At 35.3% G+C, this 19,438-nt stretch overlaps 1 protein-coding gene across 11 annotated transcripts; it reads right to left on the bottom strand.

The window, feature by feature from the left end:
- Positions 1 to 365: 365 nt before the first annotated feature.
- On the bottom strand, positions 366 to 19,369 carry LOC111308550 (ABC transporter C family member 12-like). 11 transcript variants are annotated; one of them, XR_016327743.1, is made up of 29 exons: positions 18,713 to 18,921; positions 17,826 to 18,172; positions 17,329 to 17,507; positions 16,510 to 16,549; positions 15,634 to 15,790; positions 14,666 to 14,780; positions 14,502 to 14,582; positions 14,334 to 14,358; positions 13,686 to 13,742; positions 13,283 to 13,348; positions 12,742 to 12,816; positions 12,449 to 12,556; positions 11,480 to 11,614; positions 10,890 to 10,996; positions 10,701 to 10,794; positions 9,990 to 10,157; positions 9,385 to 9,525; positions 8,445 to 8,645; positions 8,208 to 8,306; positions 7,964 to 8,116; positions 6,450 to 6,841; positions 5,963 to 6,143; positions 5,357 to 5,680; positions 4,266 to 5,022; positions 3,269 to 3,390; positions 2,226 to 2,471; positions 1,992 to 2,090; positions 1,502 to 1,928; positions 366 to 959 (listed from the first exon to the last, which is right to left on the bottom strand). XR_016327743.1 is itself a non-coding variant. In XM_089743870.1 (29 exons), exons 3-29 carry the CDS (start codon positions 18,156 to 18,158, stop codon positions 859 to 861), a joined length of 4,884 nt encoding a protein of 1,627 aa, XP_089599996.1. In that variant the 5' UTR covers positions 18,159 to 18,172; positions 18,713 to 18,864; positions 19,222 to 19,369; the 3' UTR covers positions 366 to 858. The 11 variants fall into 11 exon arrangements, 9 of the variants coding, with proteins under 9 accessions (XP_089599996.1, XP_089600002.1, XP_089600003.1 ...); XM_089743870.1 differs by lacking the exon at positions 1,992 to 2,090 and adding an exon at positions 19,222 to 19,369 and having other exon boundaries at positions 18,713 to 18,864; XM_089743876.1 differs by lacking the exon at positions 1,992 to 2,090 and adding an exon at positions 19,284 to 19,359 and having other exon boundaries at positions 18,713 to 18,864.
- Between the last annotated feature and the right edge of the window lie 69 nt (positions 19,370 to 19,438).

The raw sequence follows: 19,438 nt of genomic DNA, 5'->3' as shown, positions 1-19,438 counted from the left end.
ATGTTGACATGCTACAAGTCTTCAACTATGTCGTCCCGTTCTACTTGTCTCTTGGCGTGCTCCTACCTTTCCTTTCCCTATCGAGGAGTGGTTAACTTAGTTCTGTTCTAATCCCTTAAATTCCCATGCACAAGTACCTTCAAATAGAGGTATTCCCTTTCATAAGATGGATGGTCCTTTTAAAAGGAAAGCAGTAAAATACTGAGAAGATGGTAAAGAAATCTATATATTTCGGCCAACAGATCAAAATAATGCAAAAAAGTTCCATTTTGACAAGCAGCGAGAAGACCTTTTATCTTTCCCGTTTCTTTACATTCCCAGGGCAAGAAACTGCATCCACGGAAACTTCGAAAGAAGAAGACAAACGGCTAATATGGAGTTTTTTCCGCATTAGGCCATCAATTAGATGTTTTAGGACATTTCATTCATTGTTCATCACAGAAAAGAGCCATACAACCCCCAACAAAAAATCATGTTCGTGAGAGGAATATCGCAAGCCCCACCACCATAAATGAATTGTCATGGTTCACTTTGGTGCAGGGCTGCAGGGTCTGTTTCAAATTCGAATAAACTTATTTAGAATCACATAATCGAGTCACAACACCAAATCAATCGAGGACCCACATGCTCTTTTAAAATACCACGGCACGCCAATTGAGTTCTTTTCCTCCCCGTTTGGAAACCATAAACCAAAAAATAAAATTTGCTAACAAGTTGGTGAAATGCTAACTGTTTGTGACCAGTTACAGGTTTGAGAATATCAGATAAATTATAAAATTGACATTTTAATATCAGGCTCATCAGGATGTGGCTGTCTGCTCCAATGTTTTACTGAAATATTTGCCTCTAATTATCTTCTTATATTTCAATATCATCCCAATCCATCGATCTGTCTTCAGAGTTGAACTCTAATTGTTGAAGCCTGTTATGTTGAGTTAACCTGCTCATTGCAGCAAGACCTGAAACAGAGGATCAATCGATCATTGATCATGAATAAAACAAGACTTTATACCAGTCCGCATTAGGATTGGACCCATGCTATTATACAAATATTCATGCTATGATTACTATTGTCTGGGTAGTGTTTTGCGCACTGGTGAACTATATAATCGTTTCACATTTTTGTAGTTGAGGGAGATATTCTTCCACAGGAGACCGTAGGGGAGTCATACGGCTCCTTTTCAAGATATAATATTTACTAGAACAACAGTGAAAAGAACTTTTAAATCACTAGGGACACCCATTTTGATAACGAATATTCTACTGTTCTCCCGGATTGAAAAGAGGGGGGGTCACGATCAATTGTCAGGGGTTTTGACTACCGCTATTAATTTCTGTAATGCTGAGAAATTAAGTTATCCAATAATCAAGTAAACTAATTATTACTGACAACACCATAAAAGGAAGGTATGCACCACCATGATACACAAGTTCATGTTGATTTGCCTGATTTGTGATTTTGTTAGGAGTTTATGTGTAAGAGAAGTTACTATATGTGTACCTTCAATTATTCTGTAAAGAGCTGACCACCATCTATCTCTGGGAACTTGGTGCTGGTGAAGCATATCATCTATAACTTCATCATGCTTTCCCTCCAAAACACCCTGCAGTGTTATGACTGCATCTTCAGTTTTCTGGAGGATATTGCTCATATCTCCTCCAATATCAAACCTTTGAAGGTCATTCTGTGAAGAAGTGAGGCTAACAGCTAGGGCAAACTGTGCAGCAGCCCCCCAGCGGGATGAAGCCAACCATCTCATCCGATCATTTAACCTCGTGGCTTGCTCTATACTCAACCTATTCTCCTCACCTCCAAAAACTAAGCTACGTAAGTATTCTGCATTAGCAGGCCCAGTGCTTTGAACCATTTTAGAGAATGTGCTTTCTTCATTAGCTAGCAGTTCCTCTGGAGAACTGTGCTCTAGAACCTGAAAGAGCAGCATCAGAAGTTATCTAGTCACCACTAATTTTTTTTGGCCAAATATACTCACCACTAATGAGTATCTTCCTTTTTCCCAATCGAAAGAAAGAACGCTTAATCATAGCATAGAAACAGTCCTCATATTAAGCTAGAATTTACCAAGCCATTCCTGGAAAAGCGTCAAGCTTGCCTTATAGATATCACAGCTACAAGATGTCTACTAAATTGGATGGAAAATTAACAGAAAGAGAAAAAAAAAAAAAAAAACAGAAATATCCAAGAATAACAATAAGCAAGAACACACCTGACCGGCATCAAGCACAAGAATCCGGTCACATTCAATGATGGTATTTAGTCTGTGAGCGATAATTAGCATTGTGCATGATTTGAATTCTTCACGAATGGTTTGCTGGATAAAAGCATCAGTCTTAACATCAACTGCTGCAGTTGCTTCATCAAGAACAAGAATCTTTGACCTTCGCAGCAATGCTCGAGCAAGACACAATAATTGTCTCTGCCCAACACTGAAATTCTCCCCACCCTCCAAAACCTTGACAAGGATGAAGCAGAATTATTTCATCAACACTTCACTTTCTCTTGTTTTATATAATATATACAAGTTTTTTCAATTACAAATGGTTATAAGCATTAAAAGGATTTTTACTTTCGACACCAATACAAACTTTACAGACATGGAGTTCAATAGACGGTTTACACAAACACCTGATTTTACTTTTAACTTCCATCTTCTATACCATCAATCTTATACATGTCAATGTTATATCTCTTGCTGAACCTAGTTGAAGTTTATGTAATAATTTAAATTAATTCAGATTAGTCTGACCACAGAATTCTGCATATCTTTTCTTTTCAACATAAAAAAAAACTCTATGCTGATTTCCAGAATACATTCTCAACATGTCAGCAGATTATTGGCATCTTTACTGAAATAAGTTGGCTGATCAACCTAGTGCCTTTGCAAGCCATTGCCAACAAATTGAGAGCAGGTAACATGACAATATGGAGCCAGTAGAGTTATGGTAATATAGTTATCATGCAAGCACATTAAATTAGAAAAAATTTCTTCCACGAGCATAGCTACATGCTCGTACTTTATATAATCACAACAAATAAGAAGTCATTTATTGAATTACAAGAGATCTATGATCATTTATGCCTGTTCTTCGACCAGTTTACTCTTTTATTTATTTTAATTGTCTGAGAGCTAGCTCAACAAGCATACATCACAATAATTATTTTGGCAGCCCTGATCACCAAAACTAGTTTCCTAGATTAACAATTAGCAACCATTTCCTTTTCTATTTTGATTATTTTCTATTTTAATACCTCAGAATCCAGACCAAAAGAATTCCTCCTGATGACATCCTTTAGATGTGCCCTTTCTAAAGCCTCCCAAAGGTCAGCATCATTGTGCTCATTGAATGGATCAAGATTTAATCGCACGGTTCCTGGATAAATTAAAAATGACCATAAAAATTGAGAAACTTTAATCTTAAAACTCAATGTTAGAAAATATTGAGCAAATAAACAGAAATATTTTAAATTCTCACTCTTGAATGTTTCTCCCTACTTTAAGATATTTTGTGGTTTAAGCAAAACATAGCTATGTCTAGAAAAGGTAGAGCAAAGTTAAAAGGTCATAGATAATAAAAAAGAGAGATTGTCAAGGTTATAAAAAGTACAAAGAAAAGGCATCTAATATTGCCTAAAATATCAGGGGATATGGCTTGCAAGTTGCAATAGAGGAAACCCTTGCCTAAAATATTGAGGAGTTAACCATCCTTTGTTTCCAAATTATGAATTATAGGCTTTATCTAGAAATAGGATTCATCCAGTTCATTACCCTCAATTAACTGTAAAAGAGTCCAGGGCACTGCAGCAAATAAATGCTTTAATCAAGCCTAAAGTTAATTCTGATATAATTCATGTTATCACATTTTTTAATTAAATAAAAGAAAGGCACAATAGTTTCATTCCCTCATCTCGCTGCTATGTTTTCTGCAGTAGCTTACAGTGATTGTATCTTCATCCTCATAGACACCAAATTGAATTAACTACAATTTCAAGGTCTTAAAATAATAACAATAATACACCTGGTAATCTACTCTTCCTATAAGATCTACTTCATAGTAAAACACCAAAAGTTATAGAACCATTTGGCAATAGTTCTAACGATTCCAACACAGAAAAGTGACAATGCTTTGATAAATTGTAGGAAAATTATTTCAGCAAACCTGATAAAAAGAAAAGATAGGGTTGAACGAGTATCCAAAAGACTAAACTATGCACTTGACCAAGTATACTCGAAAGTTAAAGTGGGTACCTGAAAAAAGAACTGGTGATTGTGGTATGATACAAAGAACCTTTCGCAAATCTGTCAGTCCAAATCTAGCAAGATCGCAACCATCAATCAAGATTCTTCCTTTTTCCAATTCTACAATCCGAAATAATGCATTCAGCATGCTGGATTTCCCTGCACCAGTTCTTCCAACTATCCCTAGCTTTTCACTTGGAGAAGTAGTAAAGGACAATCCACACAAGACTGGCGGAAGTTCAGGCCTATAACGTACAACAACATCCTCAAACTGAATTGACCCAGATGAAGGCCAACCAGGTGGAGGACGGTGGCTCTCAATTACATCTGGAGCCTCTGAAGGTAAATTGATATATGTGCCCACACGTTCCACAGCATTTAAGCTATTCTCAGCTCGGCTTGCTTGTCTTAGAACACCACTCAATAAACTAGTGATATTTAAAGTATAACTTAGAAGTAGACCCATTGTGGATGCAAAAGCTGCCTGGTCTTCTGCTCTTCCATTCTGCAGAACCGCGAAGGTTGCTGTCAACCAAATCATAAGGCCTCCTAATGTTTCTAATCTTATTGCGAGCCAACGATTTGAACTAGTATTTGCAAGGGTGAATCGAATATTATTATCCATGGACTTCCCATTAACATTGGCAACCCTATCATAAGCTTTGTATGCACGAATGGATGACAAACCATTTAATGCTTCTCCAAATTGTGCATAAATAGGTGATCTGGTAATCGAATCCAAGCGTTTCACTTCACGAGATGTGCTCTGCCACAGAATATGATCATTGAGACTTGTGTAGAGCAAAGATGCATTAAATGAAAGATAATAATCACCAGAGAATATTTAGATGTGCATGCAACTAAGGTAGAATACTTGCTTAAATTAGACAATTTGGGAAATAAATAATCCACAAAGTGAGTGCGTTCTATAATGCTGGCAAGAAGTTTCAAAATCATCCAAAAATTAACAGTAATGATTCTTTTTCATTAAATTCAATGTGGTGTACAAGTCCCTTTCAGTGAGTATTAGTCTCAGAACTAAGGAAACATGAAAACCCAAGACTTAAAACAGGTGAGGAACTAACAATTATGGGACATACCTGATAATATAAATAGGCTGCATAAAACAAGACAAGAAGTGGCATTAAGGCCCACAAGGAAAATATGCTCACAATGCCTATCAGAACAAATGTTGAGAGAAGCTGCCACACCTGGTTCATAAACATATTCATAAAATTGGCAACATTACGATCGATATCACCTATATCTCTTGAAAACCTATTGATTACACGCCCGGTTGGATTGGTCTGGAAAAACAACATTGGAGCTCTTAGGATGGAATTTAGCATCATATCATGCAATCTTCTGGCTGCTCGAAGACTTGAAGTGATCAACCAAAAAGAGTTTGTCAGCGTCACAGTTACCTGAATTCATTAAAATGGTAAATAACTCATTATAATAAGTACTAAAATAGCAGATAAGAGTTGGTAGTGCTTTGAAAGTTAAATTTTCCGTTGGGGCAGGCAAAGACACACACATTGGTAAAATGCCTAACCCTGCTTTCAGTGCATTTTTTGAGTATATAAAAGATATATCCTGCTGAATAATCGTATTGAAAAGTAAGCCATCATCATAATCTTTCATTACAACAAGTGTTAATGAATACCAAAGCAAACCATCTATCAACTGCAGACAAAGACACGTACCTGACTAAATCCTAGAAGAGTATAAATGACAATGTAGTACCCAGGCTTATAACTCCTTGAAGTACTTTGATCCGTCCAAAAGCGTAACCAAGTGCTGCTTAAAATTCTAAGAACTTCAGTTGAAAAGTAGAAGGTTAAGAGTATCATAACCACCCATAGGCCTCCCACAGCATCCTTATACCTGCAAATAGAAATGGGATTTACATGTGAATTCAAATATACTCCTTTACTATTTTTTGAGTGACCATTTTACCCAACAGTTTAACTTGACAGATAGGAGCTCCAACTTTTTAAGTCTTCACTGAAATTATTGTTTGATGCTGAAGTGCTACAGAGAGACAGACATCATTAACCAAAAGAAGCTGACCTAGGAGAATATAGTTTTCCCAATTGAGTTTGTCTTGGAAAAAAGAAAAAATAACTAAAATCAAAGTTATTGAAAAGCCTGAATTCGATAAATTTAGTTGTGTTTATGATGCCGTATTACCTCATCAAAACATTCCAACCGACCACACCTGTTTCCCTTTCTTCTTGCTTTACAAGTGCAGCCTTCCTACCTTTCCCCTTTTTTCCAGGCTTTGCATTTTTTAGCAGCTCATTTCTGTTAACCATCTCATTTGATGTTGGTTTAAAGTCTTCCAGGTCAAAGTCTTTTCCATCTTCCTTTTCTGCTCCTTGTTTTTCCATTTTGCCGGCATTTTCCATCAGTTTCTGAAATAGCCTTCCATTTTTTGAGATCTCCTCAAAGGTACCCTCTTCTTTAATCACGCCATCAGAGACAAGGAGGATGCGATCTACATGTGGAAGAAAATGTAGCTGGTTTGTGACAAGTATTCTGGTTTTTCCTTGCAACTCTTCCTTGATGCATCTGTTGAAAACCTGCAAATGACTTCAGATTAGGCCAATATGGCATTATCTCAAGCACTCTTTTTGGGGATTGAAAAAGGTTGAATGATTATTCCCAAAAAGTTGAAAATAGATACAGATAGAAACTGAAAAATCCTACTCTTAAGAAATAAGAGATAGTTCCTTTAATTTCCCAAGAAACTTCAGACAAGCTGAGGAAAGGGGAAAAAAAACACCATCCTTGAAGGACACTAGTCATGATGCAGATGGCAAAGTTGTGGAGGGAAGTCAAGATTAGGTTCCAAGAATATTTGTGATTATTGTCTTTTTTTTTTCCTACTGGTTTGATGTTATTATGTTTAATTATGGTCCTGGAGCTATTTTAAAGCAAGTTTTTATCGGAGCCTCCTCCTTGCTGGACAAAATGTACTAGTACAGTAATTTCTTATTGGAGTGTTAGGGGTCTACATACATTCGGTGAACTTTACCTTATGAAAAAGAAATATCATCATAGAGCTATTCAGCACTGTTGCTCTAATTCTTCACCTTAGGACTGATTTCTTCATCCCAATTTCATCCTTTTGACCACAATTAACCATTAAAATTTAGACTCAAAACTAATTCTCTGAATTCTTATACAATTACTAAGTTCATGTCAGTTTGATGGAACCTATTTCCAGTTCTATATAACTATTCAGCACTGTTGCTCTAAATCTACACCTTAAGACTGATTTCTTCACCTCAATTTTAAACCTATACCAAATCTAATACAAACTTTAACTGCTCTTACAACTTCGCATCCTTTAACCCATAAAATTTAGACTCAAAACTAATTCTCTCAATTCTTATAAAAGTACTAAGTTCATGTAAGTTTGATGGAACCTATTTCTTCTTCTACATAACTATTCAGCACCTCAATTTTAAACCCATACCAAATCTACTACAAGCTTTAACTGCTCTGACAATTTCCCATCCTTTTGACCTCAATTAACCCTTAAAATTTAGCCTCAAAACTAATTCTCTCAATTCTTATACAAGTACTAAGTTCATGTCAGTTTGATGGAACCTATTTTGTGTTCTACATACTGTGAAATGAACTATGATCAGCATAGAACGTGATGGAATTGCACATGTTGATCAGAGTAAACAGATTACCTGTTGTGCAACATGCGCATCGAGGGCACTTAAAGGGTCATCAAATATGTAAACATCCGAATTGGAGTAGACAGCTCTAGCCATGGAAACTCTCTGCTTCTGCCCACCACTTATATTCACTCCTCTCTCACCAATCTCAGTGAGATCATGATCCTGAAGGGCAATGCAATATAGTTAATTACTTATGGAGACATTTCACAATAAGCAAAAGAAATTACAAGTAGAAATATCAAATCCGCTTAACAGGAAGAATGTCGAGATCATGCCGAAGGGCTGTCACGTCAATGGTCTTCCAATATCGTTCTGGTTGAAAGCTACATCCAAACAGTATGTTGTTACGAACCTGCGAAAATAAAGTTTGAAGGTCAGAAACATGTGTGGTAGTAGAAAGAAAACTTCCATTTCCAAAGAATACTGGAAGTGATAAAATTTTGAAATTAAAGAAAATATCAATGAAGAACATAAGCAATTTGCAACTTACAGTAGCATTAAAAATCCATGAAACTTGGGGAACATAAGCAACAGTCCCTCTTATAACAACACTTGAATTTGCATCTGCAGGTAGCTCCCCTAGCATTGCTGATATAAGTGATGTTTTTCCTTCTCCAGTTCCACCAACAATCGCAACCAAGCAGCCGACTGGCGCCTCTAGATTGACATTTGATAAAGTGAGCTTCTCTGCCTGGAAAAGAAAATGTCAAAGTTGTCATCATCTAGGAAAGCGGCACACTGCAATATCAACAATGTTGATGATTATAAGTACACGAGAACTTCCTCTTTATAATGCTGGGAATAGTGCATCCATTGGAAACTAGACTGCCAAGTATAGTAGTCAACTTCATTCTAAGCAACATCCAAAGATCACGTGTATGTAAATATGCTGCATTTGTGGTTGATATTTATCAAGTAAATAGTTTGTAATAAAGATGGACAAGTTGGGTGCTCCACACCATGACAGCCTTTAAGCAGTATCCATCATTAAAGGTTATTTTCTTTTAAAGACCTAATATGGTAGAAAGCCCTCGAAAATAGCACATCAACTTATTCTCCATAAACTTTTTTAAGTATAAATTAATTCATATGGGCACAAAGCAACGTGTTTGTGAAGGATACTTGCAGTGTTTTTAATGTTAGTTCCATTGTTGATGTTGCTTTAATTCCTTCCATTGTTGCTGTTGCTAAAGCATCATATCCTATGTAACATCAAAGCTATAATACTTCAGCCGGATAATTTGAGGCAGAAATCAATTTCTAACAACTTGCTTTCTGTCTTTCCATTCTCTTACAGAGCATGATGCAAACTAAATGTATTATCTGATCATTAGTAAACCCTTCACAAGCAATATTAAATGCAAAGGTTCCATTTTAGCAAAGCGATTGACTCATAATTTGAGAAGTATAGAAACAAGAATTAGAATGACCTTTGAATCCCATGAAAAGTTTCCATCCTTGATTGAGATGGCTGGAAGGCCCGGCTGAAGAGGTGGATTTGGTGCTAGAGCTCTCTCTTCAGCTAAGAAAAGCTCTTCAAGACGTTGTAATGATACATTTGCATTTACAACCTGAAAAACCAAGCAATGGACTGTCAAGAAGACAATAGAAGCTATGTTATTCTTTGACCAATAGTGCTAAACAACTGAAACTTAATGACAAGTGAACCTTGAAAAATGTACAGGCTACATTACAATACAAATAATTATCAACAAAAATTAAATAGGTTCTTAAATTCTTTAAGGTTATTTTCCTTTCATTAACATAAATCCTTAAATTTCAATGCATAGCTGTTAAGTTATTGAGTGACTAAACAGCTTTCTTGACTAGCCAATAACCAAAAGAGCGAAAGTGTGTTCAGAGGAAGTGTGTAAACCTGACTTAGCAAATTAGGAAGTGTGTTCAGAGGTAATCGTAGCAATGCAAACAGTGAAAGTGATGTGAATGCCCTTGCAGGTGTTAAATGACTAAACAGCTTTCTTGGCTAGCCAATATGCCAAAAGAGCGAAAGTGTGTTTAGAGGAAGTATGTAAACCTGGCTTAGCAAATTAGGAAGTGTGTTCAGAGGTAATCGTAGCAATGCAAACAGCGAAAGTGATGTGAATGCCCTTGCAGGTGTTAAATCCCCACCAAGCAAAGTGAACGTCCCAAATGAAACTACCGTCACAACAACTGGTATGCTGTTTACCATGAAACTGTTAAACTGCATGAAAGACAATTTGTTAAAAAAATAAATAAAGTCAATGTGTACTAAAAACACATTAATACTTTATGCAGCTTGAAGGATAGCAGCATGAACAGCAGGTGCTACAAGCATAATTTAAAATCAGCCAGATAGATAAATGAGCATTTGCCATTGAACGCAACTTGCATAACTAACCAACATACTCTACAATGTAGTGTCAGAACATGGATTTGTGTTGCAACTTGTCATAGATCACAATCAAGGGAGCAACAATCTAACCTATCTTTCCCATAAACTGGATTAAAATGGAGAACCCAATACTATGGATGCTGGCAACCATAATCACATTTTCCCTTGCATCAAATTGTGAAAGCATAAACATGTTAAAGATTAAGGTTGATGACCACCATAATTACATCTTCCAGCGCAAAAGCAAGCACTTCCATTGAAGAAAGCACAATTTCACATGGCAACTAGCAATGTCATATTATGTTTTTGCATTTCACATAACACACACAAAAAGAAAGAAAAGAAGCAGGACTTGAATTTCCAATATCATACAGCGGATAGTAATTGAGCTCTCCGAAGCCATGACAGCTCATCATTTCGTATACTGTGAACTCTTGTCTGAAAGCTTTTCTCCCATGCATAAAATCTGAAAAATTTTCAAGCATAGAGCCAATAAGCACTATGAGATGGCAAGAAAATACATTGAAATCCAAGGGAAGTGCTTTCTGAATTCAATCATACTTCACAGTGTCCATAGCAGCTAAAATTTCATTCATAAGGCTGACTCTTCTGTCAGTCCACTGTAGTCCTTCCTTAGTCATTTTTCGCATTTTGCTAATCAAAATGGTCTGTGCCCACGTAAAGAAAGATTATCTTAAGACATGATCAATAATCAGAAAGACAGTTTAAATAATTTCATCTTGGATAGCAAGAAAAAATAGAAGACAGTAGATATCAGAAGACCATCCACATGGAAAATCATTTCACAACATTAAATCATCACAGTTGCTTTCCTTGACTGCAGACTTCTCTGAGAGACAAGATTTAATTCAATTACTAATATTTTCTACCTATGTCACTCCTCGTGCTCTTTTAGATTTCCTTCTTTCTCTCTGAACGAATTATGGAGATTAGTTCTCAGTTAACTCCAGAGAAAGGGAGTTAAAATACAAACTTACATATGGTAGATTGGCAGATAATCATTACAATGGCTGGTATCAACTCATCAAGCATAATTCTCCCTTTGCTAACAAAATGAAATCTAAGATCTTATAAAAGTGAACTAGTAGAAAACAAATAAAAAAAAAAAAGAGGGGTATAAAAATTTTTACCTGCAGTGGGACCACAAGAACTAGAATTAGTGATCCAAAAAGTGAAGCAATACTGAGTTGCTGATAAAGAAGAACCATAGAAATAATGATACGAAATGGAGCTGACCACAATACATGAAGTTGTTGGCATATTTGCTGAACAAAGTAAAGTAGAATCAATGATAGTTGAAATTAACTCTCTAACCTATACACAAGAATAAACAACAAAATAGAGAAAAGATCAATGCAGAATACAAGTTCTGGTCTTATCACCTCCAATTGAAAAAACACATTAATTGCAAATTGCAAGTTATGCATATTATTCAAGAATCTGTAACAGTATAGAAGTTCCCCATGTTATGCTCCTCTTGTTAAGTCAACAAGTTATGAACCAAGGATCGGACAAAACAAGTCATAATAGGAGAAGCTACCAGATATTAACATGCATATCAGTTTTAAGACTATTAAATTCCTTTTAAAAAAAAATTAAGAAAAAAAATTATGTAGTTTAAACATCAGAAATCCACACTTAAATATCTATTTTTGTAGCCAAAATGGCCAATATATCCCATGTTTAGGGTATAAAGGAATAGTACTTTTTTTGTACAAAGAAGGCCACAGCCTAGGAATAGGGGGAATGGGTTGCAGGTACTAGGATTTGAACCCCGGACCTGCTGGATGCCACCTTTTAAAGGGTGGCTGCATGAACCAACTGAACAAAGCTCCAAATTCTATGCTACTTTTAAATGGTAATAATGTACCGTCAGTATTGATTATTATTTGTATTCTTCTTGATAATTGTCAAAGGATTATTCATCTTTCTTAAAGTACTGACATATGGCAAAATTTGAAATATAACAGGATATATACTAAGAATTTCCTTAGATATACTGCCTTTTGTCTTTATGGACTCCGATTCTAAATGCATAATATACACTTCTGGGATCAATTAATACTTGCAATTACAAAACAATCAGACAAGAACCATACCTGAAGTGCATTAGCATCTGTTGTAATCATATTCGTTATCTTTCCAGATGGAAAATTCTTGCGAGCCTCATGAGTCAGCCTTAGAGATTTGTGAAATATAGCTGCCACCTAGGATAGAAACAGTAAAATACGATTAAGCCACCAAATTGAAATGGATAACTCAAAAACCAAAACCTGCTTCAACTAAAGCAACTGTGCTCTACTTGAAAGGAAAAGAGGGCCAAGTTCAACACACTCAAAAACAGATCCATGTGCTTGTTTGTGTCTATTTTAGGAGGAAGGAAATATATTACCAGAGTAGACCGTAGACGAAAACCAACACGAAAAACATTCTGCATATACTGAGCCTCAAGTAGTACAACACATAACTGAAATGAGTTGAAATAAGTAACAATGTCAGAACCGCAGCAGCTTTCCAAGGTATCACTTCTTTGAACTTAATTTCATATCAATTACAGGAAGAGCTTATATAAGCAGAAGCCTTTATCTTTGGAAAAAAGAGCAAACCACCTGCTTTACTTGCAAAATACTTAACTTTAGGCCATGAAATAGCATTGTTTGGAGTGCAGAACAGATAGTTCACAAAAAACATATGGACAAAGACAATGATATCAAAACTACTATTCACATTACTGAAGAAATGAGAGAAAAAACATGAATAAAACTCTATGATCATTCAGTGGGAAAAACACACCCACAAGATTCAGGTTTTGTTGCAATAAACCATAGCATATACTATAAAATAATTTTTCCAAAAGAAATTTTAAATTGGGAGGTTCTGGGTTTATCTTAAAAAAGAACTCCTGATAAGGAAACACAGAAAAGGGGTCATACCACTCCAAGAAACATTAAGAAGGCGTAGATATAACCAACCCAGGCTGGGTCACCTCGTTGCATTGACTGCAGATGATAACAAGAGAATTACAAATTTAACACAATGCATAGAATACACAAAGTAGGACCAAGACTAAAATGGGACAACTAAAAAATTGTCTATAATAGAAATTTTCTTTGGCTAGTGGAAATCATTGCTTAATTTGTTACTATTTTAAATTTTATAACTTCTTTAAAGATGTACATAATCAGTAGAACTAGAAGGTTATCAACTCTGTAGAAAAAATTATCAAAATGAAATATAAAAGTGACTATTTCTCTTCTATAGCAGAATAAACAAAGAGAAACAAGAAGTTATTTGTTAAATTAGGCCTTCACCAGCGGAAAAATATAAAAGACCAACCTCTAAGAGATGGTTTAGCAACATAGGACCCGCAAACTGACAAAGGTCACTTGCAATCTGTGATGTTCAAATAGGAAGCTATAAGCAAGCATAAAAAAGTTTGTTTCAACTTCTTTACAGTCAGATCTTATTGAAATGTTAAATCTTAACATGATTTTCTAGCAGTAAAACTTGAAATTCATCTGTAGAAAGTGTGACTGTCAAGAAATGGCCAAGATTTATCACAGGATTAGATATAATAACTTTGTATTTAAGCACAAGAACCAAAAAGTTCAATCAAAAAGTTATTGGGAAAATGAGATGATGTGCATTACAGCTCAAGATTAGTATAAGCAAGACATATGCTCATCAAGAGTAAGAGGATTGCATAAGTAAAGTATTACAGTTTCAGATAGTAGCCACTGAATATCTAAACTACAACTCAACATCTAATAAAGCATGCAAAATTCTTCAAGACGGTAGATACAGTAGATAATGAAGAAAAACACCTACCATGCATAAAATATTTTCCAATTACAAACAATTTTAAGCTCACCAAACACAAAACATGGATTACCTAAAGATGCCTTGTTCTCTTAACTCAAAGAACATAATAATTTAAAATCAAATTAACTTCCATGTGAGAAATACGAGTGGCATGCACGTTACCTTGAAAATACCTCCCAACCAAAACCTGCATGACTCATTTATAAAAAAAAGAGAGTTAAGATAATTAGGACAAGATGACATCTACACTTGGCAGAGAAATTCTTCAGGATGCATATTACAACTAATTATAAAGGAAGGAAAAAAAATGGAACCACATAGCTAACTAACCTTCCTCCCAGGCTACTATTCAAAGCTCTCAATAGCCATGGCTTAGATCTTTGAGTTTCTTTGACCCAACATCTATGGAACCTGCAAAGGTAGAAATTGCTCTCGTTCACTGACGATGCATTATCTTGTGAAAGCAAATGCAAGGGAAGCAACAGAACACTAACTTCTGAATCAATGTTTCAGACTGATCCCATGTATCTAGCTTCCAAACATCCCTTTCAGTGAGAGGTCTTCTATAACCTTGCCGCATGAGTGGAGTAATCCATTCGAAAAAAATTTCTGTCACAGCATAAAGCAACAAACTTTTAATTAGAAGCTCAGTTCATAGTGAAGCATCATTTACCAACAATTAGCCCAAAACTGATCTTTGTCAAATAATAGAAAAGGTTTTAAACTCAGTAGAACAGTCCAAACTGTGTTTCCTAGTGCATCCCCACTGACCATATCTTACTAAAAGGCCCTTTTCAGGGAAAAATGGGTGGAGGGTGGGCAGGATTAAAGCACATATGTGAAAAAACCCAAAAGTGAAAAAAAAAAAAAAAAAAAAAGGGACTATGTTGCTCTGACTTTAATTTTCCTCAAGCATCCACGTTAAACATGTATTCAGACACTTCAAAGTGGACAAGGGTAAGTGGCCTTGTGCCCTCAACCCTCCAAATATTAGGGAAAATCTATAAAAAAAAATTGAATATACCTATGTTGAACACATACCAATGTCTGACATTTCCTCTTGAGTCCGACCAACATTGACCAAGGATATATATTCTTTTCACAATGTAGAACATCCGAGACTTGCACATATTACCATAACACCAGTTGCTTATTCACAAACTAGCCAAGTCATTACCTAGTTATAGTTCGATCAAAAAGGTATTTTTCTACAAATAACTAGCAAACCTGCAGCCATTTGAACTTTTCGAACTCATGTACAGACGTTTATTCTTTTCAAAATTTAAACATCCCAATACCAAGACTTGCATATATTGCTATAACATCGGTCCTTATTCAGTTTATCCAAATAATTACCTTGTTACAGTTCCATCAAAAAGCTGCTTTTCTAAAACTATCTAGCAAACCTGCAACCATTTGAACTTCTCAAACTAGTGGTGTCATAATCAATCAGAGTACTTACTTGAAATAATGCTGGCACGCCTTTCAGGACATATTTGGTCTCCTTCAGGAAGTGGTTCATATTCTTCACTATCAAGAGACTCATTTTGTATCAAAACATACCCAGGAGACAGATGGAGGTTAGGAAAATAAACAACTAGAAGAATCCCAAATAAAACCTACAACAGACAATAAGCACAAATAAATGAAACTGACTTAAAATGACTTGAAGACAAAAGCATTAACAATCTAAGTCAAAGAACTGTCCAGGTTTTTCTGTCCCAAAGGATTTAATTTTAGACAGCCCTAGCAAGTATTAACATTTGACCAGAAGCTTGAACTTAGTTACTTCAAATCCCAAGAAATTATAATGGCCTCAATGGTCTGGCAGCATTCTAGATAAAAAAACTAGTCATGCTATTAAAGACAGGCTTAAATTTTTTGTCCACTTTGGTTTCAAGACCTAGCATATTTTTGTCAATCTATGAAAGTGAAAAGAATGCTAACTTTTAAGTTTTAAACCCAAAAAAGGGAGGAGGGCTAAAATGATGCTAAGTCATGTAAACCTAAAATGATGTTAAGTCATGCCAACTAAAAGTAGACATGTAAGTGGCCAATGTGATGAATATTTGGAAAAAAAGGTGATGTTAATATTTCTAGAAGGAATGGGGAAAAGAAGATTGTGAAAAGGAGAGAGAGCTATGTCTCCTTATAACTTTCGTTAATTTTTTTGTACAAGACAATTTGCTAATGACACACTTTTAGCCAGATTTCAAGTGGCTAAATAAAATTAGGGCAGCCAATATGGTACCAAGGAAAATATAAAAGCAGGTAAAGACTACTTTTATAGAGATATAGGAAAAATGAGTATGATAAAAGGCAAATATACAAAACAAACCTGACAGAAAACCATGCTGATGCTCAAATACAATGCATAGCTGCATGAGCAAATAAAATAAACTTGTCAGCGTGACTGTCCTGTTGACAGATGTAAATGGACTAGATTCTATCAACTCGGGGCAAAACAAATAAGAATGAAAAAGCTGGAGAAAAGTCTTTTCCTTTGAAGGATATGAGTCCACATCTGCAACAAAATTATGAAAGGTTCTATTTAATCCAAAATAGTTTTCATTGGTCAAATTTATTTAGTAAATAATTTCAGTAGTTAAAAGAGTCATTACTGCTGATGGTGGGCTCTTCTACAAATACTGGAATGTGAGAAAGAAAAAAAAAAGGACAAATAAGCTTCACCCTAATATATTACTCTTACAAAATCTGTAAGATATTTTGGCTTAGAGATTTATAAACAAACATTTACTAAATGATCCAATAATATTCATGGGATGAGGCAAGGTTTATAAAAGAACATGTATATGAGAAAAGGATCACAAATCATATATAAAAGTAATAAAAAATGACATGAAGGTCAAAGAAGTAGAGGGAAAGGTTGTTGTGGATGGAAATGAGTGGCGCAAGAATATTCGAAACTAGAACCTAACATGATTCTTCTTTGGTCTCTCATATAGCCGACCCCAGAGTTATGGGATATAAGGCTTAGTTTGTCATTGTTGTTGTTGTTGTTACAGCACTAAATCCCCCCCAACCCCCCCCCCCCCCCCAAAAAAAAAAAGAATTTTTTTTTAATGCTTATGGAATTTTTTTTTTTTTAAGAGGCTTATGGTAAATGAACTAAATTGAGGAATGGGAGGAATCTAACCTACTGTACAAATCCTTCACTGGTAGAATGAGATTGAGAAGCACAGCATCCCCGACCAGAACATAAACAACTCCAAAACGCACATACCACCGAAACTCCCTGATGTAACTTTTTGTTTCTAGTCCTATCATAATAAGCACAGAGCACCAAGCTGTAGCCTCAATGATCAAAGAAGTTGCCTGCAAGAGAGTAAATTATAAAGCATATACGAGTTTAAGCAAGTTGTTATGTTCAAGCAAATAGCTGATAACAAAATGAAATTGCCAGAACTTATGGTAAAATTTAACCATCACCTGGAACCAACAAAAGGAAGTAAAATGTATGAAACAAGCAAATAAATTCAGCCTAACAAAACAATTGGTCTGTTTTTATAGCCATAATAGTCCTACAATATTTTAACTTAAAATGCAGAACCTCATTTTAAACCAGTACCTATAAAATTTTCCTGAGGCAATGAATAAGAAGGGTGTCAACTACTAGTTGTAACAGAAAGTTACCTCATAGGGAGCAAGACCAGTTTCTCCATTCAAATTAAAGATCGAAATACCCATCAACAACTTTAGTAATGGCTCGATGGTAGAATAACCAGCCAACAAACCAAGCATATAACTATAGCATTTTGACCTCAAAGAAAACCTCTGGACTTTGGAGCTCTTCTTAATCAACCATATACGATAACAACACAGGCCCAAAAGAACCAAGTGAGAAATGGAAATCACCACAGAGTCGATAGCACAAGGTGTGTATGCACCAAAAGCACCGGCAACCACTTTTGTCCAAGCCGCATTTTCCACTGGCTGACAATACCAAACCAACGGTTCAAACGCCATCACTAGCCACCACCCTTAAAGACATAAAATTGATTAGATATTTACTGAACTTATCTTCTCCTTCAGAAGAGAGAAATGTAAAAGGAAATTTTATAGCACAATCTTTACTCTTCAACACAATGTCCTATCTGCATTGAGAACAACCCGCACTCATGCTTCAACATTAAACAAAATTGTAGCAAATGATAATTGTAGACATCTCAACACAAATAATACAGACAAAAGTTAAATTTATAACCAAGATTCGAATATACAAAATAAAAAAAAGGTTAATTTGCAACTAAAACCAATTCCAGGAATAAAGGAACACAAACCATTTTGATCTCTGATATTACAGAACCTTCGTAAAGTGTAAACCATAAAACGAAAATGAGATTAAAGATTCAAGTTTCAACAAAAAAAAGAGTATACGAAGCAAAAGTCTCAGTGGAACCGTAAACCATTAAACTGTTCCACTTCTAAGCAATATGAAATCCAAAAGCTCATACTTGTCTTTCAAGTTTCATCTCCCTGCAACCTAACAGAACAATAACGAAAGGAAATAAGATTGATACCTGTAGGACAGGGACAGGACGGTAGCGTCGTAGTTGAAAGTCTTTAAGTAGTAAAACTATGAGAAGAAATTCAAGGAACCCAAGATAGATTCTGATGGAGAGGACTAGCTTGCTGTACTTCGGATGCATGGTTACTTACGTATATATATGGTCTGAAAACAAGTCAAAGAATAAGTAAGACACCCTTGCATCATTAGAAAAAGAAGGATAAAAAAAAAGTTGTGGATGAGACAAGACAAATATATATATATATATATATATATATATATATATATATATAGGCCAGCAAGCGTCACGGCTTACGCTGACACACTTGTACTATTATTAGCGAAACGACAATGACAGTTAAAAAATAATACTCCAATAAAACATAGATTGTGTTCACGACTCTTTCTTAAGATATTTCTTTACCGAAAATAAAAATTGGAAATTGTAAAAGAAAGTTTCCGTTTAAAAGATAATTGTAAAACACTACAAAAGTAAAATGGAAGATCAATAGAGACGATTACTAATTAAGAAAGACAGAAAATTTCACAGTTTCCTTTGCCTCGTCTTTCTCGTCTTTGTTTACCTCTTTTTCCTCTCTCTTCAATCCCTAACCCTAGCGCTTTTACAAAACCTAAATAAAAAGTAAAAGTAAAGAACTGAGCAACCAATATTTTTTCTTTGGTCTGTAAAAACTATTTATAAATAGATGGCGGTTACTTGCCCGGTAATTTTTTTCTA

The sequence above is a fragment of the Durio zibethinus genome, chromosome 2, assembly GCF_047325235.1.
Source record: "Durio zibethinus cultivar Kanyao isolate XHJ-2024 chromosome 2, ASM4732523v1, whole genome shotgun sequence".
In the NCBI taxonomy this organism is placed as follows: domain Eukaryota; kingdom Viridiplantae; phylum Streptophyta; class Magnoliopsida; order Malvales; family Malvaceae; genus Durio; species Durio zibethinus.
The sequence above is the reverse complement of the archived record's forward strand: the minus strand, read 5'-3'. Positions and strand labels throughout refer to the sequence as shown.